At 38.0% G+C, this 22,375-nt stretch overlaps 1 protein-coding gene across 5 annotated transcripts in view; it reads left to right on the top strand.

The window, feature by feature from the left end:
• Window positions 1–22,375, top strand: part of SLC25A26 (solute carrier family 25 member 26) — a 167,847-nt gene that overhangs the window by 11,767 nt on the left and 133,705 nt on the right. For 3 of the 5 annotated variants that reach the window (XM_025375302.1, XM_025375306.1, XM_025375301.1), the window contains 2 exons: window positions 10,796–10,952; window positions 17,489–17,598. In XM_025375302.1, the coding sequence (XP_025231087.1) occupies window positions 10,796–10,952; window positions 17,489–17,598 (267 nt within the window). Of the gene's footprint in view, window positions 1–6,062; window positions 6,150–10,795; window positions 10,953–17,488; window positions 17,599–22,375 lie in introns of all 5 variants that reach the window. The other 2 variants (XM_025375305.1, XM_025375303.1) reach the window with 2 other exon arrangements.

Raw genomic sequence — 22,375 nt, 5'->3', positions numbered from 1 at the left:
AAAGCCGTTCAATTTTCTAGGAAGTGCCAAACTTTCCCACATCTTCCTGTCTTCTGAGCCCTCCAAACTGTCCCAGACCCTGCCTGTTACCCATTCCAAAGTCACTCCCACATTTTCAGGTATGTTTATAGTAGCATCCTAGTCTGGGTACCAGTTTACTGTATTAGTCTGTTCTCACAGTGCTGATAAAGACATACCCAAGACTGGGTAATTTATAAAGGGAAGAGGTTTAATGGACTTCTAGTTCCACATGGCTGGTGGAGGGGCCTCACAATCATGGTAGAAGGCAAGGGAGGAGCAAAGTCATGTCTTACATGGCTTCAGATGAGAGCATGTGCAGGGTAACTCCCCTTTATGAGATCATCAGTTCTCATGAGACTTATTCGCTATCACCAGAACAGAATGGGAAAGACCTGCCACCATGATTCAATTACCTCCCACCAGGTCCTTCCCACAACATGTGGGAATTATGGGAGCTACAATTCAAGATGAGATTTGGGTGGGGACCCAGAGCCAAACCATTTCATATGTGTTCTTTTTATTTTTTTGAGACAAGGTCTTGCTCTGTTGCCCAGGCTGGAGTGCAGTGGCACTGTCTCAGCTAAAGTGATCCTCTCACCTCAGCCTCCTGAGTAGCTGGGACTAGAGACATGCACCAACCACACCTGGCTAATTTTTTTAATTAAAAAGTTTCTTTTTTTGTAGAGACAAGGTCTTGCTATGTTACCAGATTTGGTCTTGAACTACTGGCCTCAAGCAATCCTCCTGGCTCGGCTTCAAAGTGCTAGGATTACAGGCATGAGCCACTGAGCTCAGCCCATGCTGTTGTTATAATTTTTAGAACTTTTTTTTTTTTTTGTAGGCAGAGGTTTCTTGTAGAGAGAGGTTTCACAGGTATGAGCCACCACACCTGGCTGACCCTAAGAATTTTTGTCAAAACATTAAAAACGCTTTGGTTGTAAATATATAGGGGAAAAGTTGCAAAGCTGATATTTACTTAGTACACTGTAATTAAAAACATTAGAAACATTAATAACTTAATTTTTTGGACAAAACCTTATCAATAGTAGTTTGAACATTTGCTTGTGTTCTCATTATGTATTACAGATGAAGCATCTTTTTATGCCTTGGCAAGTTGTCATACTGCTTTCTCAGTTCGGATCAACTTCTAACATTTTATTTTTTGTGCTTTCCATGTTGTGAGTTCCTTTATTGTGAAGACTTGCTGGCATAACTTACTCCGGGACATTTTCATCCTTTTCATTGCAACTACTTTCCTCATTTATGTTAAGTTTGCTCTCACTTAGTTTTTCTAGTTACTTATCTAGATTAATGACAGCAGTGTGAGTATTTCCATGGCCAGCTGTTTCTTCTGTACCACTATTTATGTTTGATTTTCATTTAACTTTGTGTTACCACTTTGCATTTTGTTTTTGCATTTTCATCTTTGTTCATCAATTTTCTATCTATTTTTATAAAATGCCCTGTACATTTATTACTGGGAGATGAGGTAACACAACTATTTACTTTGCTGTCTGTGCATGAACGGAGTAATATGCAGTGACTTCTGTTAATTGCATTGTGATTTGTAGACTGAACAAGTGGTAACATTTACCCTTTATCCAGTTACTCATAGTTAATATGCTGTGGTAACTGAAATTTGCCCTGGGTTATTGGGAGATTCATGTTATTTAAGTAAATCATGGTAACTGAAATTAATGTATGTAGGTACCATGCAAAGTGAGGACCACTTGTAGTGTTGTTTTTTTTTTTCCTTTTCCTGTTTTTAGTGAGATGATTTTTGGCTGTCATCTGGGGAACTTTTTCATAATACTTGGGTGTCTTCTCACTGGACCTACACTTCTGCTGAGAACCACTGGCAGGCAGTAGGAGACTTGAGGAGAACAATATGGGTTATGATGGGAGGGGTTCTTGGGTGGAGTGAAGAAAGGTAATATGAATGAAGTATTGGGTATACTATTAAAAGAGGTTTTCTGTGTTTTTTTGTTGTTCTTGTTTTGTCTCATATCTTTTCTGGATAGTGGCCTCCTAGTTTTCAATTTGTAGTAAAGGGTATCTTTGAAGTAAAGATTATCTCCAAATTTATAAGAAATTGAGAATTATGCTTCTCTTTATCAGGACTTGTGTGACTTGTTTCTTTTTGGCATTTATGTCAGAGTGAGCAAGTCTTCCCTTTTTGCTTGCTTTTGTGTTGAGCAAAAAATTACCTAAACACAAGTATATTCCAAATTTTGCTCAGCCCGTGGAGCATGCAAAGCACTGCTTGGAGACTACCAATATGCAAGGACCACAGTTGAGAACCACCGCTGTGATGGAGGCATTTTTTTGTGCATCTCTAGTACCCAGAGATGGGACTACCTTTTTTTCTCATTTTTCTTCCTGTTTAAGAAAGATATACTTGGGAAGTTTTAGTATTTGATAACTTAGCTGTAAGTGACTTGTTAATGTGCTTTTGTTACCACTTCCAAACCTTACTACTACATGTTGAAAGTTGCTTTAAATATTAAATCTTTTGTAATACAGACAAAATTTGAGTAACGTTAATTAAATTCCAAATAAAGGAAAGATAAAAGTTTCACCCACAATTATCTCACCCCCCACAAGGCAGCTTTTACATGCCTAACCAGATACATTTGTTGGCCTTTGCTCTGTTATTTGGAGTTGAATTCCTCAAAAATATGGTCCCCCACTTTCATGGATTTAGAGTCTAGTAGGGGGCAGATGCTATACAAAACTTAATTATGTAATTCCACTTGCTGGTAAAACTTAACTGTTTACTGAGCACTTTAAAAGTGTGTATGCAACTTTTTCATAGCTGAGGTCATATAGGTACAATTTTATAGTTTACTTAAAAAATTAACATATAAGTTTGAATACAAGAATCATAAAGCAATTTGAACACTAGTATTTCTCTTAAGTTTTTGAAGTTGATGCTGAATGTTCCTGTCATGCATTGCATGATTTGGTTTCTGTTGAGTCAGTTCACTGGGGATTCTTGTCCAGAGAGCAGAATTTGAAAAGAGCTTTTAATTCATTATTGCTAGTGAAAATTTGGATTTACAGATTTTAATATATGAATTTGTCAGTTGAGTTGAATATAGGAATGTCATCTTCAGTCTTTGGTAAAGTACTCTAGGCTTTTGCATGGTTTTTAGTATTTGCATGTCAGTATTGGTAACAGCAAGCTTTGAAGGATGTTTATAGTAACATAATTCTAAAAATAATAGTTCCTGTTTATTGATATTTGATTAAGGGCCAGGCATTTTGCTAACCGTATAACAGGTTCATCTAATTGTGTTTAGTTCTCATTTATTTAATTCTCAAAAACTGTGAAGTGTAGGTACTCTTTTCCCTGTTTCATGTGTCAAGAAACACAGGCTTGGAGAAGTTAAATAGTTCTACTAAGAAGACTTGATATGGTTTGGCTGTGTCCCCACCCAAAATTTCATCTTGAATTGTAATCCCCGTAATCCCCATGTGTCAAGGACGAGACCAAAGGTGGAGGTAATTGGATCATGGGACGATTTCCCCCATGATGTTGAGTGAGTCTCATGAGATCTGATGGTTTTATAAGTGTCTGGCATTTCCCCTCTTTCAGTCACTGTGTCCTGCTGCCCTGTGAAGAAGGTGCCTGCTTCTCCTTTGCTTTCTGGCATGATTGTAAGTTTTCTGAGGTCTCCCCAGCAATGCGGAGCTGTTAGTCAACTAAACACTCTTTTCTTTATACATGACCCAGTCTCGGGTATTTCTTTTTTTTTTTTTTTTTTTTTTTTTTGAGACGGAGTCTCGCTCTGTCGCCCAGGCTGAAAGGCTGAAATGCGGTGGCTGGATCTCAGCTCACTGCAAGCTCCGCCTCCCGGGTTTACGCCATTCTCCTGCCGCAGCCTCCTGAGTAGCTGGGAATACAGGCGCCCGCCACCTCGCCCGGCTAGTTTTTTGTATTTTTTAGTAGAGACGGGGTTTCACTGTGTTAGCCAGGATGGTCTTGATCTCCTGACCTCGTGATCCGCCCATCTCGGCCTCCCAAAATGCTGGGATTACAGGCTTGAGCCACCGCGCCTGGCCAGTCTCGGGTATTTCTTCGTAGCTGTGTGAGAGCAGACTAATACAAAGACCAAGTTGAAAATGAAGTTATATCTCGTTGATGCCAAAGCTGTGTTCTTAGGCAGTACTTAATTTGAAATAATTCCTGGAGAAATGGAAGAATAATCAAGTCAGATTCTGGAACCATTATTACTGTATTCTTGAGAATACTCTCACTAAAACAAAACAAAACAAAACTGAGCAATCACAGTTCTTTCCATTAGGAGGTAATAGTAAGCAGAGGTTTCTGGAGAAGTCCCCCTGAATATTCTACAAAGTGGTCAGGGCGGCTGGGGAATGCTGGGAAGAATAGCAGCTAGTAGCTAACCCTGGCTTTTGGTTGTCACAGGTGCGGTGGCAGACCAGAACAGGGACCACCGAGCAGTGCTTGACTGCAAGATTTTTTGTGAACATTTCATCTTTTTACAAAGTGTTATCTCATCATCCCACGTTTCTATTTTAGTAACCCTGCTACGTAAGAGACACTGGGTTAGATATTTAGGAAGACAGAGGTGACTGACTGATTTGGTTTCTACTCTGAAGGATCTTCATGTCAGACATCATGGTTAGTACCAAAAGCGAAATATAAACAACGTTATATGCTAGAGTCAAGGACATAGCATTTAATTCTGACTGGAAAATTGGGAAAGGCTTTATGAGGAATGTGGCTTTGGGTTGCAGCTTAAGAACCAAGAGGATTTTGTCAGGGGCATGTGTGTGCATGTGTGTATGTATTGAGGTGGAGGTGATGGTGGTCTACTGGCTGCAACAGGCAGGAGACAAGGATTAGAAGGGAATTTTAGGCTGGGCGTGGTGGATTATGCCTGTAATCCCAACACTTTGGGAGGACAAGGTGGGCAGATCACCTGAGGTTGGGAGTTTGAGACCGGCCTGACCAACATGGAGAAAACGCGTCTCTACTAAAAATACAAAAAACTAGCCGGGCGTGGTGGCTCATGCCTGTAATCCCAGCTACTCAGGAGGCTGAGGCAGGAGAATTGCTTGAACCTGGGAAGTGGAGGTTGCGGTGAGCCAAGATCGTGCCATTGCACTCCAGCCTGGAAAACAAGCGCGAAACTCTGTCTTAAAAAAAAAAAAAAAAAGAAGGAATTTTAGATTGAGGGAAAAACCTAAGCAAAAGCACAGGAATGAGAATTTTTAAGGAAACAGCTGGGTGCAGTGGCTCATGCCTGTAATCCCAGCACTTTGGGAGGCCAAGGCAGGTGGATCACCTGAGGTCAGGAGTTCGAGACCAGCCTGGCCAACAGGGTGAAACTCTGCTTCTACTAAAAATATAAAAATTAGCCAGTCATTTTGGTGTGTGCCTGTAGTCTCAGCTACTCCAGAGGCTGAGTCAGGAGAATCGCTTGAACCTGGGAGGCAGAGGTTGCACTGAGCCGAGATCATGCCACTGTACTCCAGACTGGGTGACAGAGCGAGACTCCATCTCAAAGAAGTTGTTTCAGGACATGTTTGAGATGTTCGAGTAGTCAGATTGGTTGAAAACTCCAAGGTCTATAGAGGGTGAAGCTGCAGAGGAGGCAGCTTAGGGTCAGTGGGTTGAGGTTCTTAGTTACCATTTGCTGAGTGGCTTTTATGTATCAAGTACAACCAGTAAATTAGAGATTTTTTTTTTTTTTCCAGGGGAAGCATTAATTTTGAATGGCTTAGCTTTTATATATTTGTAATATTCATTACAAAACTTGAGCAAATAAAAGATTAACAAGATAGTAATAATATTTCTCATCCTGAACGTCTTTCCACAGAGGCAATAACTTCTAGCAATTTACTGTTTATGCTTCCAGATTTCTAATTATGCATATACAAATAGTTACACTTTTTTAAAGATGGGATTATATAGCATGTTTTGTTTTATAGCTAATTTGATTAAGAATATAGTGTATGTTTCTGTGCCAATAAGTATGGATTGACCTTTTTTTTTTTTTTTTTTTCATTAGAGACAGGATCTTGCTCTGTTGCGCAAGCTGGGGTGCTGGGCAGTGGCGTGATCATAGCTTATTGCAATCTCACACTCCTGGGCCCCAGTGAGCATCCCATGTCAGCCTCCCAGCAGCTAGGACTGCAGACATGAGCCACTGCACCCAGCCTACCTTGTTGTTTTTAAAGGCTGTGTAGCAATTCATTATTTGTGTATAACTTAATTTACTTAACAAGACCCCAGTGGATGGACTTTGAGGCTGTTTTCAATTTTTTTATTATTACAGAAGTGGTGTAGTAGACATTCTTGTATATTTGTGCATTTATTTCTATGGAAGAAATGCTTAGAAATAAAATTAACTGGGTCAAAGGGTTTGATAATTTAAAATGTTCATTTTGCCAAATTGTCCTCCAGTAGATTATGGTAATGTTTTCATTAACAGTGCCCATACCCATTCTTCATATTTTAAATTTTTTCTAATTGGGAAAACATTTTGTTTTTATTTGATAATTAATGATGGAGAATCATATTTTCAAATTTTTGTTAGTCATTTATATTTTTCTTTTGGGAATTGCCTGATCCTGTCTTTTGCTATTTTTAAAAAAAGTTCAGTGTACCTTTTTAGTGCCTTCTAAAATATAGATAGTAACCCTTTATTAGAGCCATTGAGTGCCTCCCATTAATATGTGCTGGTGCTGGGAACATATTAGTAAACAAAGCAGATAAAGATCTTATGGTTTAATTGGACTGGTACTGAACAAATGGTCAGAGACAAAACTATGTAATTAAAATTGTGTTCAGTGCTTGGCAAGAGGATCTAAACCTGAATTGGAGATTAGGGGACATCTGTATGAAGTCCTTGAAATGAGGAAGATCAGATGATTTAGAGGAAAAGATCCAGGTGGAAAGAAAGGACTGAGCAAAGGGCACATACTACAAGTTTTGGGAGCTGGAGGGGCTCCAGAATTTCCAGAGCCTGGAAGGCTGTGCTAGGGTTTTCTTCATCCTCGGGGCTGTTGGAAAGTTTGGAAGATTTATAGGCTGGAGAGTGGCAAGATGAAATTTGGATTTTATGAAAATGATTAGTACAGAGAGGCAGCGAGCACTGCAGGGAGAAGGAATGGGCAGTAGGGAAGGCGACAAGTATGTCAGAAAACAGAAGTGGCAGTTCTGCAGTGAGGAAGATGGTGACTCAGGTCATGGGTGGCCACTTCATTGTGGAGGAAACCGAGACTGTCTGGGAAGTGTTTCCCTTGAGAAGCCATGTTAATATTAAGGCTGGTTCTTCTTAGCTGTCATTTAGGCCCGTGACCTGTGTTGATTTTGCTTAGTTAAATTACGCAGATGATTCGGTTTTGTCCTGGAGGGACAGCGGTGATGCTGTTTTTATGGTGTGCCCTCCTCCTTTTGAGAAAAAAAGTTTTATGGCATGTAATTCCGACCTATCACTTCTCAGAGTAGTTGCAGAGCACTAATTAGGCACTTCCTCTCTACAGCCTGCCAACACTTCATACATTTATTAACTTAAGGTAGAGACATGTATTTTATCTATAAGATATTGAGGTCTCAATACATTGTGATGCTCTAGCAAGATTTGCTGGTTATCTGGGTTATGTCCTATTTCTTTGGATTTTTTCTAGTTAGAATTTTTCAGTATAAGCTATCATAAATTATGAAACGAATCACTTGCCTGATAACTTTCTGATAAATGATTATAACAAAATAAAATTTTCAGGCCAAAGAATAAGAGTTTGATAGAGTTCTTTATAATTAGGTTGTTACTGGCTTATATATTTTTTACTTATTTACATACAAAACAATATTGATATAGGCATTAAGGTTTTTGTTTAAATCTGAAGTATGTGGTTGTGTGGCTAAATATATAGGTATTCTTATTCTTCAGGTTCTCTGTTAGCGGGTTTTTTTTTTTTTTTTCAGTCTCATGAATTTAAATGACATTTGAGTTAAATAGAAGTTTGAAATCGATAGAAGCGATTGGTAATCCTTGAGTCATGTTTTACCAGACAAGTAGATTGAATCTGGTCATTTTTTTCCTCAGAAGTTAAGAATTGTGATGAAAGAAAGGTTAGATAATCAATACATGTAAAGTAGCCAACTGGATTAAAAGAGTAATTATTGATTAAAATTTAGCAGTAGATAGTGTTTCTCTGAATCCTCTCCTAAGATTAAAGAGAAAATGAGAGGGAAGTGCAGCATGTTTTTAAATAATCTAGTCACATGAGACATTTTCACCAGGATTCTATTCTCTCTGTATTTTGAGAAAACGAAGAGGCAGGCAAAATGTTTACTTACCAAATTATTATTAGAGACGAGGTCTCCCTGTGTTGCCCAGGCAAGCATAGTGGCTATTCATGGGCACAATCATAGCTCACTGTAATCTCAAACTCCTGGGCTCAAGCGATCCTCCTGCCTCAGCCTCCCAGGTAGCTGTGATTACAGGTACGTACCACCGTGCCTGGCTCTACTTACTGAATTTTATAAAAATCCTGAAACAAGAAGTAAGAAGAATTTTGACGATTGGCCTTTTTGCTTTCCTGCATTACTTGTGAACTTTTTGCCGTAACTTAGGGAAGGCCACCTTTATGTCCAGAAAGAAATCCCACATTATTGGATATTCTTTTGGTACTACTTGGTTTCTCTACTGGCACATCTCTGTGCCCTTTTGGGTGACGTCTTCTTAGGTAATTTGCAATGTAGAACTTCAGGGCCTTTGGGCTTCTTTCATGTCTTTGGGCTGATCGTGAAGTATAGTATTACCATTTGTAGTAATGTACTTGTCTAGTGTAAATTAATTTTTAATAACCTGTGCTAGTTAATTTGAAAATAGGTATTGGATTTATCATTAAAGTATTTCATTTTTCCAGTTAACTCCTGGGATGGTTTTATGGTGAGCGGTAAGTAAAGCAGATAGTATTTGCTAGGTACTAAGCTTTGTGAACTTAAAGGATGGAAATAATCAGTTTGAACTTCGGTTGTATGTTTGAATAATACTGATTCTTTTTTTTCCTTTGTCATGAAATGTATAGTTTAAAAATGTATATTTTTACTTTTTGAATTTGAATTCACATGGTTCTGATTTCAAAATATAGCAAAAATTAGCAATTCAGTTAAAAAATTGTATAGGAAAGTTTCCTCTATAGTGCATTTGTCTGCCTACTGTAAACTGATTTTAACTCACATCTTTAAATGATGCCTTTAGATCTGGGTGATCTTTTCATATCAGAACAAATGTTGTGTTTTTGTCTTTTTCACTAATAAGTAGTGCATGTGTATTGACTTTTTTGAGACCTACATTTTGAAACAACTAATGATCCTTGTGAATCTAGATCTGTATTTTAATAATCACACATGTAAGGATTCATACGTATTAGCCTTTCTTTGATGCTCTTTGTGTTCATATTTTTTCAATTTGTTTTCTTTGACTAAGGTGTAATGAGTTTAAACATATTCTACATACGTGTCACTATAATCATGAGGTACAGAGTTAGTTCTTAATCAGTTTTTTTTTCCCCAAAATCCATTTAGCAGGAATTAATCAGTTTTTAAAGTACAGCTTCCCCAAAGCAACATGGTATCTCTTGGGAGATGACTAGTTTGGGCCAGATTTTAATTTGCTTCAGAAATTTAGCTCTTTAAAAAAAATCAATTTATTCACTTGATTAAAAAATTATCAAGGAATTTTCAAAGACATTTAAAGCCGAAGAGAATACTATATGAGTTCTTAGATGTGTGATTATTAAAATACAGATCCAGATTCACAGAGTTCATAAGCTGTTTCAAAATTCCAGTCTGAAAGGAGTCAATTCGGATTCACTGCTTATTGGTTAAGACAACAGTATAACATTTGGTCTGATGTGAAAAGATAAAGATAAATTGTTAAAAAAAAAAACAACAAAGTACTGAATAGTGCATATTGTACATCATCTTTTCTTTTTAAAGAAAATGAAACTATATGTTCATACATGCTTGTGTATGTTTAAAGTAACTTTGGAAGTATACAGCAAGAAACCAATAAAAGTGGTTTACCTGAGTTATTAGGAACAAGGTTGGAAGGAGACTTTGAGCTGTTGACCTTTTTTTGAAGTTTATTTGTTGCTCTTGTTGGCTATTTATTTGTTTTTAAGACACAGGGTCTTGCTGTCACCTATGCTGGAGTGCGGTGGCAGGATCATAGCCACTGAACCCTTGAACTCCTAGGCTGAAGTGATCCTTGTTCTTCAGCCTCCCAAGTAGCTGGAACTACGGGCATGTGCCACCATCCCCAGCTTAATTTTTTAATTTTGGAGTGATGATGTCTCACTATGTTGCACAGGCTGGTCTCGAACTCCTGGCCTCAAGTAATCCTCCCAGTTCTGTCTCCCATACTGCTGGGAGGCATGAGCCATTACATCTGGCTTTTTTTTTTTTTTTAGCTTTTTGAACCATGTGAGTACTGTATTAACAATGAATTTAAATTTTGTTTAAAAATTTTTTTATTAAAATTTGATTTAAAAAGAAAATTTAATATAAAGTTTACAACTTAAAAATATAGCACAATAATGGCTATTTTCTCAGGAAAACTTCTAGATTTAGACTGAAGGTCCTTTGTGCTGCAGAAGTTGTGGACTGAAAGGAATGAGAAATGTGCTTTAAAGACTGTCTTTTTCCTATCTTTGCCCCCAAGTGGCAGAGGGCTTATTTTGTTGTAACCTTTTTTTTTTTTTCTTTTTCTTCCCTCTTTTGTTTTCAAAGGCTGGTGGGGTAGCAGGTGTTTCTGTTGACTTGATATTATTTCCTCTGGATACCATTAAAACCAGGCTGCAGAGTCCCCAAGGATTTAATAAGGCTGGTGGTTTTCGTGGAATATATGCTGGTGTTCCTTCTGCTGCTGTTGGATCATTTCCTAATGGTAAAAAATTATATTCTCACTTCTGTAAAGCCATGATAAGATTGGATTTTCAGAATGGTGTGTGGTCTTACCCACATAGAATTCCTTGTGTGTTGAAGCTTATCTTCTGAATTTACTTCTTTAACCTGTTGTTATTATTTTTTATTTATTTTAGTCAGGGTCTCACTTTGTCGCCCAGGTGGGAGTGCAGTGGTGAGATGATAGCTCACTGCAACCTTGACCTCCAGGCTCAAGCCGTCCTCCTACCTCAGCCCCCTAAGTAGCTGGAACTACAGGCGTGCACCACCATGCCCGGCTAATTTTTCTGTTTTTTGTAGAGAATGGGTTTTGTCATGTTGTCTAGGCTGGTCTTGAACTCCTAGGCTCAAGCAATCTGTCCACCTTGGGCTGCCAGAGGCTGGGATTATGGTAGTCATGAGCCACTGTGCTGGGCCTAACCCATTATTTTTGACTCAGATAGTGTTATAGATTCTATTTTGATATATTTGTAATAGGAAAAAAAAAGCAATCTTTAAAAAATGGTTTTTGTTGTTAAAATTTCCAGCTAGAATCCTTAAAGTGTTATTTTAATGTTGTGATTCCTCAGAACAATCATTCTCAACTTTGCCTGCACATTAGAATCTACTGGGAAGCCTTAACAAGTACTGATGTCCTGTGTCACCCTAGAAGTTTAATTGGTCTAGGCTTTGCCTGAGTATCAGGAGTTTTAATAACTTCCAAGATGACTCCGATGTGAAGTCAGGTTTGATGATAGCTGCTTTGGAGCATCTTAGAGAGCAGGCATTAAACATTTCTATCCTAATTAAATTGCTCTTAGATGATGCAAGTGTTTCTCACTAATGATCTCCTGGATACTCTCCTTCCAGTGTCATTTGTTTTGGTTCTAAAGTCATGTTATGTGACTTATGACGCTCTTACCCTTTAGTCAGTGTAATCTGTTTTGTTTAATCTGCTTCTTGGTATACTGTTTGCAGATACTCATTTTAATTGTTTACTGTTGGATGCCTCTAGTGGCCTCCAAAAGTAAACTAAAGCAACAAAACAAAAAAATCACCACACATAAGACACACCCACAAAACCATAGCTCTAGAAGATTCTTAAATTCTAGGGTTTGCTTTCATTTTTCACAGGATGATTCATGAGAATTTTTTTCTCTTATGTTAACCTGACATTTAAATGTTCAATCTGTGAGCATAGCATTCATACAAAGATTTGTAGTGCAAAGAGAAAAATAGTATTTCTGTTTCTTTTTTTCTCCTGCCCTTCCCCATCCCCCAGCCATCATTAGAATGGCAAACTGTTTTGGTCATCCTTGCATTTCTGTGTATATTAATACTTTGAGTAATTGTGACAAGTCGTTAACTGAGCATCCACTCTATGCCAAGCATAGTTTTAAGTATGTGAGAGGGTCATGGGTTCCCCAGTTTGTCCACTTTGGAATCACCTGATTACTGAAGAGCTTAAACAAATACAGTTGACCCTTGAACAATGTGGCGGTTAGGGGTGTCAACGCCCTGTGCAGTCAAAAATCGGAATATAACTTTTGACTTCCCCAAAACTTAACTACTGATAGCCTGCTGCTGCCTTAATGATAGCATAAACAGTTGAGTAGCACATACTTTGTATGTGTGTTAAGATATGTATTAACATATATTTATGTGTTTTTTTATTTATTTTTTTATTTTTTTATTTTTTTCAAGACAGAGTCTTGCTGTGTCACTGCCCAGGCTGGAGTGCAATGGCGTGATCTCAGGTCACTGCAACCTCCAATTCCTGGGTTCAAGTGATTCTCCTGCTTCAGCCTCCTGAGTAGCTGGGATTACAGGCACACGCCCCCACACCCGGCTAATTTTTTGTATTTTTAGTAGAGACAGGGTTTCACCATGTTATCCTGACCTCATGTGATCCGCCTGCCTTGACCTCTCAAAGTGCTGGGATTACAGGCGTGAGTCGCTGCGTCCGGCAAATGTTTTATATACTGTATTCTTACAATCAGGTAAGCTAGAGAAAAAATATTAAGAAAATTGTAAGGAAGAGAAAACGTATATTCAGTAAGTGGAAGTGGCTCATCATAAAGGTCTTCAGGTTGAGTAGGCTGAGGAAGAGGAGAAAAAAGGGGAGCTGGTCTTGGTGTCTCAGGGGTGGCAGAGGCAGAAGAAGTAGAGGAGGTGGAAGGGGAGGCAAGAGAAGCAGGCTCACATGGTGTAATATTGTGGAAATATATCATAATTTCTGTCTCACATTTTTGCTGTTTCATTTCTCTGAAAATGATTCTATATGGTACCAATCCTTTCACCATTTGCTTTAGTTTCAGTGCCCATATTGTAGAAGCGTCCTCATCATAAAAGAAGTCAAAAGCAGTTTTTAATAATCAGAACCTTTCTGCTAGATTGTCTGATGTCATTTTCTTTTCTGGCACTCCTTCTTCTACATCTTCTCCCTTGTCATTTGACATTGGTTTGGAAGCACTCATCTTCACTAAGTTGTCTTCTGTTAATTCTTCTGGTGTGGTGTCAGCTCTTGAATTTAAGATTTATATTTTGAAACCCTTCACCCCCAACTTTTTTCCCCCCCTCCCCCACATCCACAATCTCTTTTATGGTTTTCTTGATTGGCTCTGTCATGAATACTGTGAAGGATTTGCCTGCTTCTCTTCCTTACTAATAAATGTCCTTTGTGACATTTTTCTTTTCCCGGAATAGGGCACTTTCATCTACATTAGAAACCTATTCAGGCAGATGTCCTTTCTCCTCAATAATTTACTTAATGGCAGCTGGGAACTTGTTTACTGACTTATGGATGGCAGAAGCTGCTTCTCTTGTTATCTTGACATTTTAAAGCCAAATCTTTTTCTCGAATTATCAAACCATCCTTGGCTGGCATTAACTTCTTCAGCTTTAGATTTTTCACCTTCCTTTTGTTTGATCTTGTCATGAAATGACTTTGCTTTTTCTCAAATGATTTTAGACATAATAAGTATGCCTTTATTATAGCAATCCTTTACCCACATAAAAGCTGCATTTTCAAAACAAGAAAAAAGGTAGTTTGCAAGAAGTGCAAAGTTTTCATGCCTGCTGACATAGCTGTGGCAATGGGTTAATGAGTTTCGTTTCATTTTTTTTTTTAAAACAATGGATTAAGCTGGATTCATTCCTTTTCAAATGGCTGGCAGCCACTGTTTCAGTCTGTGGTATGTAACAAGCAATTTGACTTTTTCTTGTAATGTCATGACTCCTTTCTGCTTCTTAGGAGCTTTCATCACTTCCAGCATCACTAGTGGCACTTCATTTGGGTCCTATGGTGTTATTCAAAGTTTGTGGTATGGCACTAACCACAACAAAAAATACATAAGAACTGGGAGAGATCCTTTTGTACTGTGACAGGCAATTTATTGGGGCGATGAACTGCTCATGTGGAGATAATTAGTGTCACATGGCGTTTTAAGTGGATACTCGGCAACATCTGAACTCACGATAATAGCGAGAGGAGGTGGCAAAGAGATTACTACGTAGTACGGTATGTGCTGCAGTTAATTTGGTGTGCAGTTACGATTTAACACTACACCTTGTTTTTCCCCCTGTGACAGGTCTTACTCCGTTGCCCAGACTGGAATGTAGTGGCATGATCTTGGCCCACTGCAACCTCAACCTCCCAGGCTCAGGTGATCTTCCCACCTCAGTCTCTCAAGTAGCTGGGATTACAGGTGTGGGCAACCACACCTGGCTAATTATTTGTTTTTTTTTTGTAAAGATGGTGTTTCTCTGTGTTGTCCAGGCTGGTCTTGAACTCCTGAGCTTAAGCCTCAGCCTCCCAAAGTGCTGGGATTACTGATGTGGGCCACTGTGCCTGGCCCATCTTTACGTTTGTTTACATTTCTCTCAACTATGAATGATGTGCTATATGGTTTGTGTTTATAAGTTTTGATGAATTTTAACTTTTTATGTTTTATGTTAGTAAATGATAAAATAGGCTAGTATCTACATATATTTTATGTATTCATGGCACGGCTAGCCTTTTCTTTTCTTTTCTTTTCTTTTCTTTTTGAGACAGGGTCTTGCTCTGTCGCCCAGGCTGGAGTACAGTGGTGCCATCTTGGCTCACTGCAAGCTCTGCCCCCTGAGTTCACGCCATTCTCCTGTCTCAGCCTCCTGAGTAGCTGGGACTTCAGGCGCCCGCTGCCACACCCGGCTTTTTTTTTTTTTTTGTATTTTTAGTAGAGATGGGGTTTCACCGTGTTAGCCAGGATGGTGTCGATCTCCTCATCTCATGATCCACCCGCCTCAGTCTCCCAAAGTGCTGGGATTGCAGGCATGAACCATGGTGCCCAGCCAGCCACCTTTTCTTAATTTTTTGGTATTTCTAGGCTATGTGGTTCATCTGTAAGTTTGTTCAAATTATCACAAATATCCAAAAAATTTTCCAATATATTTATTGAAAAAAAGCCATGTATAAGTGAACCTGTGCCTTTAAACCCATGTTCAAGGATCACTTGTACTGGTGTTTGTCACCCAACCCCAGAGATTGTGACTTAATTGGTCTGAGGTGTGACCTGGGCATTGGATGTTTTAAAAAAATCCCTAGATGATTGCTACATTCAGACAAGTTTGAGAACCTCTGAACTAGGGAATTGCAAAGAAACGTGTCACTAAGTCCCCATCTTTTGGTCACCATTTTTTATGATGTCTCCTTCATTTACACTCACTCTTCTAAAGATCCTTTTCTCTTACATATTGCACATAAAGATTATTGTGGGGAGATGTACAATTAGCTGTAGTGTGTGGGTTACATAGTGCTGTCATTAAGATCACAGGTTTTGCATTCTTCTTCCTTTAGGAGTTTACTTATAGAATGTGGTTTTGATTTTTTTTTTTTTGTCCCATCCACCAAACTTTAGTGAATGGGAGATGCTAGGGAAAAGTGAGAGTACCAGAGTTTCAAAAATAGCCTTGTTTTACTGCAAATTTTGAATGAATTGGACTTTTGTGTTTGGTGTCTTTTTTCTTTTGCTATTGGTTACGGTCTTAATCTGAGTACAGAACTTCACTGTAGTTGATCATCAGTGGCTATGGATGTTTTTGTAAACCTATGCTGCAGGAGTGAGGGGTTGGGGTGGGGCTAGAGGGGACAAAAGATGGAAAGAGGTGAAAAGAAGACCATGTTTAGGAGCCTTACTCCCTGTTTCGAAGGGAATGTAGAGAAAGCATAGTTGTTTTTTTTTTTTTTTATTTTGTTGTTGTTGTTTGTTTGTTAAGAGCCAGAAGAAACTATAGGCATCAGATAACCCAGCCCCTCTTCTTTGCTTTAACTTGTTCAGCTCCCAACTTGGAACCTGACTGTACTGACATTTCCAGTTAGTAGAGGCCTTCTTGGATGCCACCTGGAGGTTGGAGGGAGGTTTGGAACTTATATTCTTAAAGAACCTTGTAGATCACAAAAGAAGCCATAAAGTCAGATGAAGTTGAGGTGGTTAACCATGAAATGGAGGAAGTTTTACCACTGTCTTTCTCCCTTTTCTTGGGGATTAGGAGGGTAGGAGGTAGAGTGGCAGAACTTAACAGCTGAATGCAATTAGAGGTATTATAGCTCCACATTTAGTGAGTGGGCTGAAGTGGGAAAAATCGTATGAAGAAACACAAATGGGAATAGACATGTGTTAACCACGTAAAACTGCCTGAACTGGTTATTATTCATTCGTGGACAGAGTGCCTCTTCTTTTAGCCTAGTGTATATTTGTTAGCATGTGAAGATCCTTTACAAGCTTTTGTTGACTTTGGAGAACTGATTTTCACTTATCAGGCTGTTTTCCTCAGTGTTTCAGACTTTGTGACATGTTCAAATGTCCTTCAGAAGATGAATTTGTCATTCCTTTATCTCTTGTACCTTATCTTTTATCCAACTGATAAACATTTTTTGATTAACAGTACATAGAAAGTTTTAAAGCCCTCATGTGCAGCTGCGATTAGTTTATGGTGATAGGGGTAGCTTTTTAGAGATTTTGATTTCCAGTTTTAATTAAATGGTTGATTGTTTTCTTGATGTGAAGGTGAATTCATGCAGTAAAAAATAGCCATGATTATTTTGAGTAACCAGCAATAAAACATTATTATAGAGTAGACATTTTCTTTCAAGTTAAAGTATGTTTGCAATTTTAACCTATTTATTCATAATGTAGTTGATTGTTTTATGGCCATACATAATGATATTTTGGATCACAGAAATTCGTATCCTTTTCTAAAGTTGACTTTAAAAATGTTTAAGTAATTTGTCAGCACAACATGGTAAGTGCTAGATTAGCTCTTATGCTCCCTCAGGGTAAGCATTATATTTTCTGCATTTCTGTAAGTCTAAGATCAGGCATATCACATGACCTCAGTAAATTCCAAAAGAGTGAGGGTAGGAAAAAAAATACGTCCTTATCACCTTTTCTGTTATCTCATAATTTAATAATTATTGTCATACCTTTTGAGAAACATGTTTCTTAACAGTTTGAATATATGTTTAAACTTTGTGAAAGACTGGCTTGTTTTAAATTTCAGCTGCTGCATTTTTTATCACCTATGAATATGTGAAGTGGTTTTTGCATACTGATTCATCTTCATATTTGACACCTATGAAACATATGTTGGCTGCCTCTGCTGGAGAAGTGGTAAGTAACAAGTTTTGTGTATAAAATACTTCAGAAATGCACATGATGCATATATTTTCAGTACATATTTATTTCATTTTTTAAAAAATTATTTTTAAATTATGAAAGCTATAAATGCCAATAAATGTAAATGGATTAAATATGACAGTTAGAAGATAGAGCCTGACAACTAAAAGATAGAGCCTGATGTAGGACAGAAGAAGAATTCTAGTTATGTGTAATTTACAAGAGACAGATCTAAAACATAATTAATGGAAAAAAGACAAAAGAGTGGAAGAAAATATCCATTCAAATTGTGACAGCTTTGTATTGTGTCAGCACACAACTGAGCTGGAACTACTTCTCCGAGAATTTCCTTTCCAAAGTAGTTTCTTTCAGTTTGGGTCAGCCATAAGAGAAATTTGCGTGTTCTTTGTAAGGTAGAAGTGAAGAGCTGTATTTATGCCCAGAAGGTTGGTATATGGTCAGGCAATGTTGCAGCTTACACACCTGACTTTGCTGTATCACCATGTTGGCATTTGACTTCCAGCTTCTCCAGCTCCCTCTGGTTCTTCTCCATCAGCTTATCCAAATTCTATGTTAGATTTGTGGGCTCTGTAATGAAGGGTGCCAGCTTATACTGCAAGTTCTCTCTCATAGGTTGGTGAGAAATAAATGTGACTTCCAGTCTGTCCTTGTTCTTCCTCCACTTCACATCCATCTTTCCTTTCCTGTTGCCTGCCCTTTGATATCTATCCCAACACTAGATGCAGAAGCAGCAGCCCTATACAAACTGCTTAATTAGCTCCCATAATTGCTGGTCAAATCTCTATAATCCTTATCCTTATCACTCATAGTGGTTTTGCTTCTGTGATGAAACCTTAACTGATAGAGAAATACTAATTGGAAAAGAGTTTGTGGAATAATATTAATATTAGGAAAAAATACATAAGGCAAAAAACGAAGAGACCAGTGCATAATGATACAGGAACAGTTCTTTCAGGAAATATAACAAGCCTGGACATGCACTGAATAACATAGTCTCAAAACATATAAAGCAAAAACTGACAGAATTTTACGGAGAAATGAACAAAACCATAGTCTTAGTTGGAGATAGTCACATCTCTCTCTCAAAGCAGGCATAAACTTACTAAGGCCATAGAAGATTTGAACAACACAATGGCGAGATTGGTCTGTTGATAATATGTTAAACTTTGCACCCAGCAAATAAAGAAGATAGACTTCTTCAAGCATAACTGGAACTTAATAAAAATAACAATAGCTCACAGGGCCAGTTTTAGTGAATACTGCAGAGACAGTGTCATTACAGATCATTAGTTGTATCATTATAATGAAGTAAAATTGGAAACAATGACAAAAAATAGGCAGTCTGTTCCTACCATGTGTTTAAAAAACAAACTTTCTTTTGTAAATAATTTCAGTCAAAGTAGAACACAATACTGTGAGTGGTAAGTGTAAGTGATATTTATTTTTGTTTTTATTTTCAAAGAGATGGGGGTCTCATTATATTTTCCAGATTGGTGTCAAACTCCTGGCCTCATATAGTCCTCCTGACTCAGCCTTCCAAAGTACTGGGGTGATAAGCATGACCCACTGTGCCTGGTCAAAAGTGATATTTTAAACCAAAATCATAAACACAGTTATGATTAAAGAAAAAAAAAAAAACTCAAAACGAATGCAGAGGAGAAATGTATAATACAAATAAAAGTTTCTTCATTCCCCTCATTAACTTACTTTCTCCCTACCCCTTCTGCACAATGCTGAGGGACAGCCTTGTCTGTTGCTTGTTACACTATTTTCAAATCGCACAGCCTGGTATTCATGCAGTCTTATTAAATCGCCAGTCTTGTGATGGGCATAACAGAAATGGACAACACAGTGAAGAAAAAGGTCTTAAGTTTGTAAGCCTTTTATCAAATCACACTTTTCTTTGTAATTAGAAAAGTAATGGCATATGTTTACATAGGAAACTTGGGAAATGAATTAACCTTTATAACATTTACATTAAAAAATTGTATTATATTGTGAATTTGTTTTTGATGTACTTTTTTTCTTTAGGAAGTTTGAACAAGAATCTACAAACTGCTTAGTAACCTAATATTCCTTGCTTAAGAATATAGTGAATTGGGGATATGGAACAGAGAGTTAACAGAAAAGTAAAAATTAAAGAAGTTTTTTTTTAAAGAAACCAGCTTTATTGAGATATAGTTCACATACTATGCAGTTCACCCATTTAAAGTGTACAATTCAGTGGTTTACACCATATTCACAGAGTTGTACAAGCATTGCCAGCGTCCATTTTAAAACATTCATCACTCCCCAAAGGAGGCCCTTACCCATTGCAGTCATAATCCCCATTTCACCCCAACCTTCCCCACACCTAGGCAACCACTGGTATGCTTTCTGTCTCTATGAATTTGCCTGTTTTGGACATTGGTATAAATGGAATCCTATGATATGTGATCTTTTGTTACTGACTTTTTTCAGCTACTGTAGTGTTTTCCAGGTTCATCCGTGTTATAGCATCTGTTAGTACTTCATTTCTTTAAAATTATTTTTGGTGATTATGTCCTGACACACAGTCTTATTACAGGCAGTTAGTTTGGAGTATATATACTTAAATTTATTGATACGTTGTTGAGAGCAAGCAACAAAAAAAGAACCTGGCCACTTCATTTCACCTGGGGCCATCTTGCCTGAAAGCTAGTTTGCCATGTTGAAGGGCAGGCTTGCTTCAGTTTGTAAACTTTCTAAGAAAATAGAAAGTGATATAATAGGTAGGGCAAATAGTAGCTATTAGATTTCTCATGTTAATCATACATCTTTTTGTTTGTAGAAAGTCTTGTATATTCTAATGCTCCTAGTATCTGTAACTAATATCTTAAAAAATTGGAGCCTCTTGTTTCTAAGATTTCCAAATATTATGTCATAACATTTGATATGTGGACTGTTAGGCTTGAGAGGTGGGGTAGATAGATTTTAGAATTAGGAAACAAGTATCCATGAGTCTGGAGATACAACAGATGAAGACATTGTACCTGCACTGTGTCTCTTGGGGGTTCTGTGGTCCCTGAGCTGGTAAGGCCAAATATCAAACACCTGTTTATAGTTTCTATGGAGCTGGGCTGTTGGTAATTTGCCCATGTTGGCTTCAGACTCTTGGCCTCAAGGGATCCTCAGTAGCTGAGACTACAGGTGTGTGCCACTAGGCCTGGCAATTCCTAGAGAATCTTTTTTTTTTTTTTTGGTTTGAGATGGAGTCTCGCTCTGTCACCCAGGCTGGAGTGCAGTGGCGCCATCTCGGCTCACTTCAAGCTCCACCTCCTGGGTTCGTGCCATTCTCCTGCCTCAGCGTCCCGAGTAGCTGGAACTACAGGCGCCTGCCACCATGGCCGGCTAATTTTTTGTATTTTTAGTAGAGACAGAGTTTCACTGTGTTAGCCAGGGTGGTCTCGATCTCCTGACCTCGTGATCCGCCCGCCTAGGCCTCCCAAAGTACTGAGATTACAGGCGTGAGCCACCGGGCCTGGCCCCTAGAGAATCTTAAAAGTACAGTTGGTCAGCAGTGGGTACATAGATTGAGGACTTTCCACATGAAATACTTCTTGATGTTGACTATTTAAATAAAAATATAAGTATATATACATATGTGTGTGTGTATATATATATGCACGTACACACACACACACACACACACACTCTTACAAATGAATGAATGACAGGGTCTCACTCTGTCACCCAGGCTGGAATGCGGTGATGTGATCATAGCTTCTGTAGCCTGTAACTTCTGGGCTCACATGATCCTCACTTTAGCCTCCTGAGTAGCTGGGACTGTAGGCAAGTGCCACTATGCCTGGCTAATTTTTTAAAACAGTTTTGTAAAGATGGGACCTTACTGTGTTGCCCAGGCTAGTCTTGAACTCCTGGCTTCAAGCAATTCTTCTGTGGCCTTCTAAAGTACTGTAATCCAGACACGAGCCACTGCACCCTGCCAATATTGACCTTAAATGGACTTTAAATTCAGTTACGGTTTAGTATGCTGAGAAGTTTGCCAAATTTATGAAGTTCGTGGAAATGTTGGTTCTGATGCTCTAATAATCTTTGAACTTAAAAAAAAAAAAACAAAAAAAACTTCCTGAAGCCATTCAGTATCGATTTTCTCAATAAATGCTTATATACATATTCCTTTTTTAAATAACTTGTTTTAGTCTCATAGAAGATAAACTTTGGATTTCAGATTCATGCAAGTGTGGTTGCTGAGATTAAGAGAAACCAACAGGTGAATGTAGAGGAGATAAATTTTCGTTTGTAAAATAAAAATAAATAGGAATAGAAAACATTTATAGCTGTCAATGGTCAGAAAGGCATAGTAAGCTAGATAGAGATTATAAGAAATACTTTAGTGCAATCATTCTGTAACACATTTGCTTTGATAGAAGATTATTATGTTAGATTCCTTAGAAACAATAACATTTTGTTTGTATTGAATATAGCCACAGTTACTTTCTTGTAGCAACTATTAAAGAAACTTAGAAACAAAAGAGCACTGCCAAAATAATAACCATTCCCTGTAGCAACAGCTTGATTAAAACTTAATGATGAATCAATAAAATTATAATTACAACCTTCTACCTTGTGTTTGCAATTTGGAATACAGTAAAATCAATCAAATAAGATTTAACATGTAACAATAGCAAGAGGGGTCTCACTTGTGCCGTTTTTATTAGGAAGATTGCTGTGCCAAATCTCTAAATCCCTACCTCAATAATTTTACAGC

Source organism: Theropithecus gelada, chromosome 2 (assembly GCF_003255815.1).
Source record: "Theropithecus gelada isolate Dixy chromosome 2, Tgel_1.0, whole genome shotgun sequence".
Classification (NCBI taxonomy): domain Eukaryota; kingdom Metazoa; phylum Chordata; class Mammalia; order Primates; family Cercopithecidae; genus Theropithecus; species Theropithecus gelada.
This window is presented reverse-complemented; position numbering and strand designations above follow the sequence as displayed.